Here is a 12,041-nt window from a genome sequence, read left to right as displayed (position 1 = left end):
TTTTATATATTATGATTGCTTATACCAGCAAATTTCACTGGTAAAAGCAACCACTTTTTTCTGAATGAAATTGATTAATTCAGCGTGTATTGTTCTGATTAGCTGTGATTGGCCACAGCTAATCACATGGTACAGAGGGGCCATGATTTACCCTGTCTGTACCATGTGATCACTGTGACCACAGAGATCAACACTATAGTACACAATAGGAGTCAGGAATAAAAGCCATGTGATCTTCTGTGGTCACAGCAATCATATGGTACCCGCAGCAGCCAGTGCACCGACCAGTCCTCTGCTGTGTCTGGTGGACACAGCAGGTGATAAATTGCACCACAGTGCAGCCTGTAGGGTGTGCGTCAGGCTCGGGAGAATGCCATATGACACCCACCTGAAAGAGTGAATGCCCCGCTGTCATTTGTCTATAGGCCGGGAGGGAAGTGGGTAAAGCTGGAAGTCACTCAAGTAGACACTGCTACTCCAGTGATCTCCACTCGCTTCTGGGTCCCATGCTGAGTGGCTGGCCTGATGCATTCTGAACTCAGCAAGTCGGTTGCTCAGCATGGGCACCATTCTGAACGAATGCAAAGTGTCCTCTGATAGGAAAAGGCGGAGAAGTGGGGTGGTAATATCAAGCTCTCCACCTAGTCTATCAGAGACGGCTTTGCATTAATTTAGAAAATGCAAAGCATTCTCTGAATGGCACCCGTGCAGACTGACTGACCTCCTGTGTTCAGAATGCATCAGGCCAGGTGCTCAGCACAGAACCCAGAAGCCAATGGAGATCATTGGATTAGCAGTGTCTACATGAGTCATTTTCAGCTTCCAGGGGCATTGGCCAGGTGTGGTATATACATTGGTCTAAGCTGGACAAATGTAACTATATACCATACCTGGAATTCATCTATAAGAGAATTGAAGTGTACAGTTATTTCCTCCATACCTTTCTTCCTCTTTGGTTGTTCATCCTGCTGATACTCTGTTGGATCTGAATACATGCTCTGGTGAATTTCCATCACTTCTGGAATTCCATCAACAGTGACAGAAACATGTGTAATGGGAGTGCCCATAAGGTCATCGTCAGATGTACCAAAAATGTTAGCTAAAAGAAAAGAAATAAAAAGACATCAATGCAATGCATCATACTGGAATGGTGTATGTATATTTCTGTATAATAAGGTGCAACACAACCAGGCTAATGAACATTGGAAAAATAGAGCAATTAAAGAAGAACTGCAGTCTGCTCACATAATTCGTAATAAAAAGATATTTGCCATTCTGAAGCTTCCCTTCAACCACTTTGCTTTTTTTTTTATATATTTATTTATATATATATATATATATATATATATATACACATACATATATATACATACTGCGATTCTGTACTTGGCAAATATGTTGCAGAAATCTCCCTCCACTTAGTCTGGCTGCAATCATTTTAACTGTGAGCAGCTGAAGCTGCTGCCTGTTCACTTCCTGGATGTACAGAGAGAGGAACACCTCCAGCTCTGCAGCTCTCATTGGCCATCTTATGACTCACCCCCCCCCCCCTCGATGAGAGAGAGAGAGCTGTGCATGATGTCACAAGCCAAGGCTAATGACCAGACAAGAAACCAGAAGTGGGCTGTATAAGGTATTTACTGACAGATTTTTTTTTTTTTTTACTATACAAAGTTAAAACAACAAGAGCAGAAGATTTAATAGATGGGAAGTTGAAACAATGACTAAAGAGCCACTTTAGGGCCCTTTCACACGGGGCAGATCAGTAATGATCCGCCTCTGTGTCCGTCAAACTCAGCGGGGATCCTCCGAAAAATCCCCGCTGAGCCGTCGGCTGACAGGGCGGTCCCCGCACACTGTGCAGGGACCGCCCTGTCTTTTCTCCGCTCTCCCCTATGGGGGGATCGGATGAACACGGACCGTATGTCCGTGCTCACCCGATCCAATCCGCCAGACGGAAGAAAAATAGGATTTTCTTCCGTCCGATTTTGCGGAGGCGGGTGATTACGGGTGTCAGCGAATGGTCATCCGCTGACACCCGCAATCACATAGGGACCAATGTATGTCCCGTTTTCATCCGCAACGGATGGATGAAAATGCGGACATACGGTCCGCACGTCTGAAAGGGGCCTTAAACTGATTTGTTTATTTGCTACACTAGAAAGAAGAGCCTGAACTTGATCCAAAGTTTTAATTTAGCTTCCATTTTTTACAAATCAATACCAATAAATAGAGGCCATTTGATTACAATAATTCAGACCATTTCCCAGATTAGATCAGTGCTATAGAAAATTGTTTATTGAACAAGATTACAACATTTGGCGCATCTTCATAAAGCGCATTACGTCACAATTTCCTCTTTCCATGGAAACAGCTAGTTTGACTATATCAAGTTTAGATACATTATGCATTGAAATCGCTCCCCTCCTTTTTTTCCAGAAACATAGGAGAGAGGAGGGTGGAAAAAATGATACTGTGTGCTCAACCCGTACAATGCACTGCCCACCTCTTTGTAAAATGTTGGTATATAGCTGGTGATTTGTGATAATACAGTGTATCATATGAAAGGCTAATAGGGCATCCCAAACTTACCTAATCTTTTCTCATCTAGCAATGCATCTGGAGAATCCATATTAAGAAGTGCTTCTGCTGCTTCAATTGTTTCCATGGTCTCATCTCCATTCTGACATGATGCTTCAACTAAAAATACAGATTTGTTATAATGTCACCAGTTTGCTTATTTATAGAGAAAAGAATGCAAGCATATACTATTTAAAGAGGAGGTCCAGCCTCCTTCAGAAAGAAAATAAGTCAGTAGCTACAAATGACACACTGAGGCGGTGGGGGCATTGGTGGTAAAGCGGCAATATTTTTAGCGGTACTTTACCATCGTTTTTGCAGCGCTTTTCGGCAAATGCCTTTGCCTTGCAATACATCTAGAGACTCTCTGCTGTGTTTCTCTTGAAGACTTGCCTGGCTGACGTCACTTCTGGTTCCTGATCCTGTCTGCTGCCTGACTATGCTGATCTCTGGCTTCCTGATTTCCTGGCTTGTTCTGCCTACCCTATTTTGCTACGTTTACCAGTTGTAGCATTTTTACCATTTTATTAAAAGGTGTGATTTTGACTGTATTTTCTGTTTGTTTCATGGTTCCCGACAGATACTTACCTGTCCAGGGATCACATGATGTCGGCACCCCAGCCAATTTTTCCATCGGCTCTCGGTTGCTGCTGCTGCCACCATTGCTTGTAAGGCAAACCGGCAGTGAAGCCTTGCGTCTTTACAGCCGGTTCCCCACTGCACATGCGTAAAGCGCGCTGTGCTTTTTGAATGGCCCGGTGGCGGGTGAAGGAAAGGGGTGAGCTTCAGGGTGATCTTAAAGGGTCACTAAAGGAATTTTTTTTTTTTAGCTAAATAGCTTCCTTTACCTTACTGCAGTACTGGTTTCATGTCCTCATTGTTCGTTTTTGCTTTTAAGTAGCTGTAATTCTGCTGTGATCTCCACACTTCCTGGTTGCCTGTTTCCTTATAACCATCATACTGGGAGCTTTCTCACGGTGGTCTAAGCTGTCATTACTGTGTGTCTAAAACTCCTCAGAACCAATCAGATTAATTTTAAAAACAAAACACTGCCCTGGATTTGTTTGTTTTTGTTCTGTGAGTCTTCCCGACTCACCTCTCACCCGGAAATTCATGTATGTACCTTTAAAACCAAAAGTGAAACTAGAGGCATATTATATGATTGCATTTAATCTATTTTTAATCATTTTTAAAAGGAATCCGTTAACTTTTATGTCTCTATACCCTGTAAACAGTCATTTCAGCAAAAACTTTTTTTTCCTTTAGTGACCCTTTAACTTGGTGAGATCTCCTGAAAGTGGGAGCAGGTACCTGTCAAAAACAGGTACCTGTTCCCCCCAAAAGGTGACAAATGTAACACCCGGGGGGATAAGCAGATTCCACTTTTGGGTGGAGCTCCGCTTTAAGTAAAGCATGATGCAAATGATCGTGTTTATCAAGTATTTCGGTATTCACACAGACGGCAGTAAATACATTCAAATGCAAAAACAAGTTCTCAATAAGATAACAGCACAATAGGCTGTTTCTGTTGGCTCCATTGACGTGTTTTAGTGCAGGGGTCCTCAAACTATGGCCCTCCAGTTGTTCAGGAACTACAATTCCCATCATGCCTAGTCATGTCTGTGAAGTTTTACAATGCCTCATGAGACTTGTAGTTCCGCAACAGCTGGAAGGCCGTAGTTTGAAGATCCCCGTTTTAGTGTATATAAATTACCTCTGCAATTCCATCCACAATGACAGAAATTCTAGTTGCTCACTGGCAGACTAAGGAACGGTTCCAGCACAGTTGCAATTTTGCTTCTAGAGCTGACCATACCCTTGCTAGCATCTTATCTTACTTATAAATATTTTTTCAAGTAGAACGTTAAACTGCTACATTACACAGATGAAATGCATACAAGAAAGCTGTTTTACTGTAAAAGGATATGTGCTTCTGTCCATAAAATTCTAAACTTTACACAGCTCTGCCATCTGCCAGTCTGTGACAGGACAATACAATGAAAAGCACCATGAGTTCATCTCTGTCACTCCACTCTCTCCTCCTATTAGCATGCTCCTTGTTTGGAATGAGCACTGCAACAAAACTGACTGGCTCTATGTGATGCTTCTTCCCCTCTCATGCTGAGCTCTACTGTACAGGGACTGCAAAAGGCTGATACCAAGTAAAATGCAGGTACCGTATTTATCGGCGTATAACACGCACAGGTGTATAACACGCACCCTAACTTTAAGAGGGAAGTTTCAAGGAAAAAATGGTCCACAGCCCCCTGCGTATAACACGCAGGCACAGTTTTCCCTCTATTTTCAGGGTAAAAAAGTGAGCGTTATACGCCAATAAATACAGTACTTACTCTTACATTTAAAATATATATATTTAAATTATCCTTTATAAGAGACCATGTGCCAAATCCTGCCATCACAGAAAAAAACCTGTGTGATTTTTTTTTTATACGATTTCCGCTTTATTCGATTTGTGTTCAACCCAGTTGGCTGAATGAAGAGAAAGAGAGGTCACTGTACCAACTATGCAATGTTAGTACAGTGATCTCCTCCGCTGTGGTATTGAGTTCTAACAGGTGGTCCACCCCCATCCCCCTCCCCGAACACAACGATCAGTGCGTGCAGCCATTGACTGCAGTGCTGATCAGATGCCGATTGGCTGCTAGTTTTCAAGCATGCTCGTTCAGCAGAAGCCAGCACACAAGATGGGTTTCTGTCGGACGGGCAGCTGTAGACATGGGCTGAAAGTCACCTGATTTATACTGTTACAGCCGCTTTAGGAAAGTATTCAGCTCATGTGTACGGACCTTTGAGTTTTGCAAAACAGCATGCAACACTGTGGGGTTGATTTACTAAAAGTGGAAAGTGCAAAATGTGGTGCAGCTCTGCCAATCAGCTTCTAACTTCAGCTTGTTCAATTAAGCTTTGATAAAAAAACAACTGAAAACTGTTTGGTTTCAATGCAGAGTTGCACCATATTTTGCACTCTCCAGTTTGAGTAAATCAACCCCACAGTGACAGTGTTGCATGCTCTTCTGCAAAACCTAAAAGCCCCGTACAAACAGTGGGGGTTATTTACAAAAGGCAAATCCACTTTGCACTACAAGTGCAGTCGCTGTAAATCTGAGGGGAAGATCTGAAATGAGGGGAAGCTCTGCCAATTTTATTATCCAATCATGCTCATGCTAAAAAGCTGTTTTTTTATTTCCTTGCATGTCCCCATCGGATCTACAGCGACTGCACTTCCAAGTGCACTTTAAAGTTTGCGTTATTTTAAAGTAAACTAAACTTGTAGTGCAAAGTAGATTGGTCTTTCGTAAATAACCCCCAGTGTGTTTTCTAGGCAGTAGTCTATCCATGACATGACAACATTCAGCCGACTGCAAAATAAAACACAACTGTGCATATAAAAAATATAGTTAGAGCAGTATATTGGTTAAAGGGGAGGTTCCAGACTTTTTTTATGTTTATTAAAAGTCAGCAGCTACAAAAAGTGTAGCTGCTCGCTTTTAATAAACAGACACTTAGCTGTTCCACGGTCCAGTGACACGACACCTGGAGCTCCGCTTGTCTCCCCCCCCCTTCCCCGCCGGCGCCTCCATTGTAACTGTGGGCACCCGGCCGTGACAGCTTTCGGCTTTACGGCCGGGCACTCAATGAGCATGCGCAAATGGCGCAGCGCTCCCTGAGTGGACAGGCGATTGCCTGGGACCTGTCACGTATCCCAGGCGATCGCCTACAGAGAGGGGCCGCCAAAAGGCGATATGACGTATCGCCTAAGCGGTCCCTGGGTGGAAGGAGGAAGTGGGACAGGAAGTCCCACTCCTACTGAAGCCCCCCCCCCCACCCCAAAAAAAATTACATGCCAAATGTGGCATGTAAGGGGGAGAGGAGTGGATTAAGCTGAAGTTCCACTTTTGGGAGGAACTCCGCTTTAATGCTTTTTAAAGCTCACTTTCACACTTCACACCTGCAAGGTAGCAGTCCTTGAAAAGGAACCTACACTGTTGCCATAGTTGGTACTGCCATCTTCATTTTGTAGAAAACTAATATTATTCCTTGTTTCAATGCATGTTTGCTGACCAGCATGTGCATATAGGGCTTCAGAATACTGAATAGGCAGGTACTGTCAGGAGGAGATGGCAGACAAATTGCTCTTCTCAATGTAAAGCTGATCACATCAAAGTTCTACCCTTACAAAAGAGAACTACAAACCTGTAAGGGTGAGGTCATCGTCTTCTATAATCTGTTCCTCTGCTACATCCAGGGAGTTTTCAGCAATCATGTCATCTGAATCATCGACACAAGTTAAACCGGAATAAGTGTGCAGTAAATCTGCATTTGGAATGTGCTCCACGATGACAGCGGGGAAGATGGAAGGGTCATCAAGCTGCAATGAAAGTCAAAGGGATTCATTACGTTTTCATGGAAAAAACGGTTGGCCTGGCAGAATTGCATGGAATGTACCTTCTCCCTTATCTGCAAGGTGAAAAATGTAGAATATACACCGATCAGCCATTACTTTAGGACTACCCACCTAAGTTTGAGTAGCCCCCCCCCCCCACCCCCGTTTGGGATTAAAAAGGCCCAGACCCGTTGAGGCATGGACATCACTAGACCTCTGAAAGTATGCTGTGGTATCTCACATTGAGCCATCAGTAGCAGATCCTTTAAGTCCTGTAAGTTGCAAGGTGAGCCCACTATGGATTTGACTTGTTTTTCTAGTACATCCCACAGATGCTCGATTGTAGAAATGGAACTTCCGCTTATTCCACTCCTTGCCCCCTTACATGCCACATTTGGCATGTAATTTTTTTTTGGGGGGGGGGGGGGGGCTTCAGGAGGAGTGGGCTGCTAAGGCGAATAGCTTTTTTTTTTAAATCCACTTTATTTTTATATCTTTTCTTTTTTCATACATAGATATGCCTATTCGGCATCCGTTATATTTCATTTGACATACATTTTACCACATTATACCACATTTTTATATTCCTATAATATTCCAATGTATGTCTCTATCTTTTATTTTTGTAGCTGCTGACTTTTAATAAACTTAAAAAAAGGCTGGAACTCCCCTTTAAGATCTGGAGAATTTGGAGTCCAAGTCAACACCCCAAATTCATTACTGTGTTCCTCAAACCATTCTTAAACCATTTTTGTAGTGAGGCAGTGTGCATTATCCTGCTGAAAGAGGCCACGCCCATCAGGGAATAGTGTTCATTAACTACTTGCCGACCAGCCGCCGCAGTTATACGGCGGCAGGTCGGCTCCCCTGCGTGAGAGCACCTCGCTAAGCGGCCACTAGGGGCAAGCCCCCCGCTCGTCCCTGATCCCGACGCGCGTGCCCCGCGGGTGCGATCACCGCCGGGCACCCGCGATTGCTCGTTACAGAGCGAGGACTGGGAGCTGTGTGTGTAAACACACAGATCCCGGTCCTGTCAGGGGATAAATGCCTGACCGTCTGTTCATACAATGTATGAACAGCGATCAGTCATTTCCCCATGTCAGTCCACCCCACCACAGTTAGAACACACCCAGGGAACATACTTAACCCCTTCCCCGCCCCCTAGTGTTAACCCCTTCCCTGCCAGTTGCATTTTTTTAGCACTGATCGCTATAAAAATGCCAATGGTCCCAAAAATCTGTCAAAAGTGTCCGCCATAATGTTGCAGTACCAAAAAAAAAAAAAAACGCTGATCGCCGCCATTACTAGTAAAAAAAAAAAATATTAATAAAAATGCCATAAAACTACCCCCTATTTTGTAAACACTATAACTTTTGCGCAAACCAATCAATAAACGTTTTTTGCAATTTTTTTTACGAAAAATATGTAGAAGAATACGTATCGGCCTAAACTGAGGAAACAAATATTTTTTTTATATATTTTTGGGGGATATTTATTATAGCAAAAAATATTCATTTTTTTTCAAAATTGTCGCTCTATTTTTGTTTATAGCGCAAAAACTAAAAACCGCAGAGGTGATCAAATACCACCAAAAGAAAGCTCTATTTGTGGGAAAAAAAGGACTCCAATTTTGTTTGGGAGCCACGTCGCACGACCGCGCAATTGTCAGTTAAAGCGACGCAGTGCCGAATCGCAAAAAGTGCTCTGGTCTTTGACCAGCAATATGGTCCGGGGGTTAAGTGGTTAAGGAATACACTTGGTCAGCAACAATATTTAGGTAGGTGGTACATGTCAAGCAATATCCATATAAATAGCAGGACCCAAGGCTTCCCAGCAGAACATTGCCACAGCATCCCACTGCCTCTGCCAGCTTGCCCTTTTCTCATACTGCATTGTGTTACCATCTCTTCCCCAGGTAAGCGAGGCACATGTATTCGGGCCATCTACATAATGTGCAAGAAACAATGATACTTCTATTGTTCCATGGTCCATTTCTGATGCTTGCCTGCCCATTGTAGGTGCTTTTGGCTTTGGATACAGGTTAACCTGAGCTCCCTGCAGCCCCATACACAAACTGTAATGCTTGTTTTTCTGCTTTCAACACATCAACTTCAAGGACAACATGTTTACTTGCCCAATATATCCAACCAACTTTCAGATGCCAATGTAACAAGATAATTAATGTACCATACCATACTTAAAAGGAGAAGTACAACCAAAGCTTGTTTGGCTGTATTTCTCCTGTGGATCACAGTTCGTTCTGCACTCCTGTGACCTGTTCTCAGCAGACAGCGGGCTGAAGCCCACTGTCAGGTGACATCACGAGCCAGTCCAGGTTCAGGAAAGATCACAACCATATGGTCGGGATCCAAGCACCTGGCTCAGCCTCTCAGCGAGACACAGAGCCGGCTGCTCCAGCCCACCGCTCCAGTGACAGAGCAAAGAGCCAGTGACATTCACCAGCTCTCTCTGCTCAGGGAGCTATGAGAACCGAGCGATTGGCGGTGTTTGATCGGTCAGTTCTCAGTGTTAAAGCCGGTGGGGGACCGATGCTACATTCATATAGTCAAGTATGATCAAAAACATTTCAACAGATTAAATTCCATACTTCTCTTTTAACCTATCAGTGGTCATAAAGTTATGGCCGATTGGTGTATATAGTAAAAAAGGCTGACCATTTGTAAATATTACATATTAATCAACATCACCAAGGCATCTGATGGCCTACTGTTTGTCTAGTGCTTTCTGCAGCCCATACCCCAACTAGTCACTGAACTAGAAACAAGTAGTGTGGAGGAATTCTGGCTTTTACGTTTTCGTTTTTTTTTGGTACTTAAATATGGTGGCCACCCCCATGTATTGTACACGTATAATAGAAAGTATATAAAATATAGAAAGTAATACTTAACCGAGTTTCTAAAACAATAAAATACAAATGATTAAACACTTCAAGCAGCTGGCTTACTGTACATGTATATCTAAGAATATACTAGATACCACATATGTGGCAATTTGTTTATAGGGGATACCTACAGTCCATCACTTTGCTAAAAAAAGATTGGAGTTTTTCCACAAGTCTCAAACAATAGCAAAGCCAAGGACACAAAGTTGAAAACAGATGACTGGCTTGGCCAGAGCAACAAAGTATTCTGTAGAAATTAAACACTTCTGCCCCGGAAGGATTTGCCCACTTAATGACCAGGCCATTTTTTTTTTGCGATACAGCACTGCGTCGCTTTAACTGACAGTTGCATGGTCGTGCGACGCTGTACCAAAACAAAATGTAATTTTTTTCCCACATAGATGTGCCAAGTAATTTGTATGGAATTTGGTAATAACAAAGAAAAGCAGTAAAATGAAGCCCCTGCAGCCAGTAGCAATAGATCCTCCCCGGCAACCACAGATCTCACAGCAGCCAGCATCAATAGACCCCTCCCTTAACAGCAGATTCGATCCAGCAACAATTGACCCCTAGAAACATAAGCTCCCCTCCAGCAAAAATAGACCTTCCCAGGCCCGGCTCCCTGATCTACCTACAGTTCGCCAGACCATGGATTCCAATGGGGGGGGGGGGGGATGTTTTTCTTTTGAAGCACATAATTACAGCCAGAGGTTCCAATAGGCTTCAAAAAATGAGCACTCTCTCCGAGCCCACCTAGTTGTGTGACAATAGTAAATGAATGAATATTCGTTACTGCCACACTGACCCTCCTCCCAGCCAATCAGGAAGCGGGTCTTGTGACCCATTAGCCGATTGGCTGAAAGGACAAGCAATCCTATTGGACACCTAGGAGGAGGAGACGCAGAGCGGAAGCCTCCGTAATGCAGAAGAGAAGGAGAGGACACAGGCGCCTCTGCCGACACAGCAGCCGATGCCTGCCCGCAACCTAGATGGGGTAAGTCCCAGGCTGGATGACCGACAGTGGGGGTGGGTGACCCGACCATCAGCAGGAAGCGGGGCTGGGATGCCGCCAGCCGACTGAGGGGGGGGGTTGTTTTGCGCCCCCCCCCCCAAAAAAAATAAAAAACACATCAGCTGTCACTGATTTCAGTACGGAAGGTGCCGGAACTGCGTTCCCCCAGGTTTCCTGCTGAAAAAAAACATGTTTTTACCTGGCTGTTCTGCGAACACATGCCTCAATATTTGATTGCTTACAGACCTGGACCAAGCATGCAGATCAGGAACTCTGACTTATGAGAGGTAATTTGGTCATATATGATGACCAATGGAATAAATCTACCAGTGCAATTAAAAAACGTATTCTGTAAACAAATGAGCATCTTTCCATCAATACAAAGTCACAAAGTCCCCAATACACAAAATGAAAGTGAAAATACAATGCTAATACATATACTGTAAGTGTAAAGTCCATAAAACATGTTCAGCATCCAAACAACATATACTGTAAACGTAAAGTCCAAAGGGTGATCTACATCCAAATAAATTAGTGCTCTTCTGCTTTTTCAACCACAGTGTCCATACTAGTGTACCAACAGAACTCTCACCAGAATTATATGACGCCTTATTGCTGAACAGGTAATATAAAGTTAAGATGAAGTACTCCCAAATAGCCACCAGGCACCGCTCTCCTCCAGAAAGGATCAGGTCTCTGCAACAACGCTGCTCATCACACCGGTCTAGGAAACCCATATATAAAACAAATACTGTCATCTCCATAGTGCGGTATTTAAAACCACTTTTATTAAAATAGACACCACTGATCGCTGCGTGCTTTTTACAATGTAAGCTGACAATTTGTTTTTTTAACCCTATAAGATCGTTCAAATCTGGGATTGAGATTGCGGAGGGCGGGAAATCGCGATAACGATTCTCCACAATTAATTGTGCAGCTCTACTGTGTGCACAATTATTAGGCAAGTGAGTATTTTGACCAAATCATAATTTGTATGCATATTTTCCAACTCCAAGCTGTATAAACGTAAAGGGGTTGTAAACCTTCCCGTTTTTTCACCTTAATGCATCCTATGTATTAAGGGGAAAAAACATCCGCTACTTACTGCACCCCCGTTTACTTGCCTAGAGGGCTTCATTGGA

At 43.5% G+C, this 12,041-nt stretch overlaps 1 protein-coding gene across 5 annotated transcripts in view; it reads right to left on the bottom strand.

Annotated features, from left to right (window-relative positions):
• ELF1 (E74 like ETS transcription factor 1) overlaps window positions 1-12,041 on the bottom strand; it is a 205,609-nt gene that overhangs the window by 27,089 nt on the left and 166,479 nt on the right. For all 5 annotated transcript variants that reach the window (XM_040341325.1, XM_040341328.1, XM_040341323.1 and 2 more), the window contains 3 exons: window positions 6,796-6,970; window positions 2,593-2,700; window positions 941-1,099 (listed from right to left, as the gene is read on the bottom strand). In XM_040341325.1, the coding sequence (XP_040197259.1) occupies window positions 941-1,099; window positions 2,593-2,700; window positions 6,796-6,970 (442 nt within the window). The remainder of the gene's footprint in view (window positions 1-940; window positions 1,100-2,592; window positions 2,701-6,795; window positions 6,971-12,041) is intronic.

Source organism: Rana temporaria, chromosome 2 (genome assembly GCF_905171775.1).
Source record: "Rana temporaria chromosome 2, aRanTem1.1, whole genome shotgun sequence".
Lineage (NCBI taxonomy): Eukaryota > Metazoa > Chordata > Amphibia > Anura > Ranidae > Rana > Rana temporaria.
The sequence above is the reverse complement of the archived record's forward strand: the minus strand, read 5'-3'. Positions and strand labels throughout refer to the sequence as shown.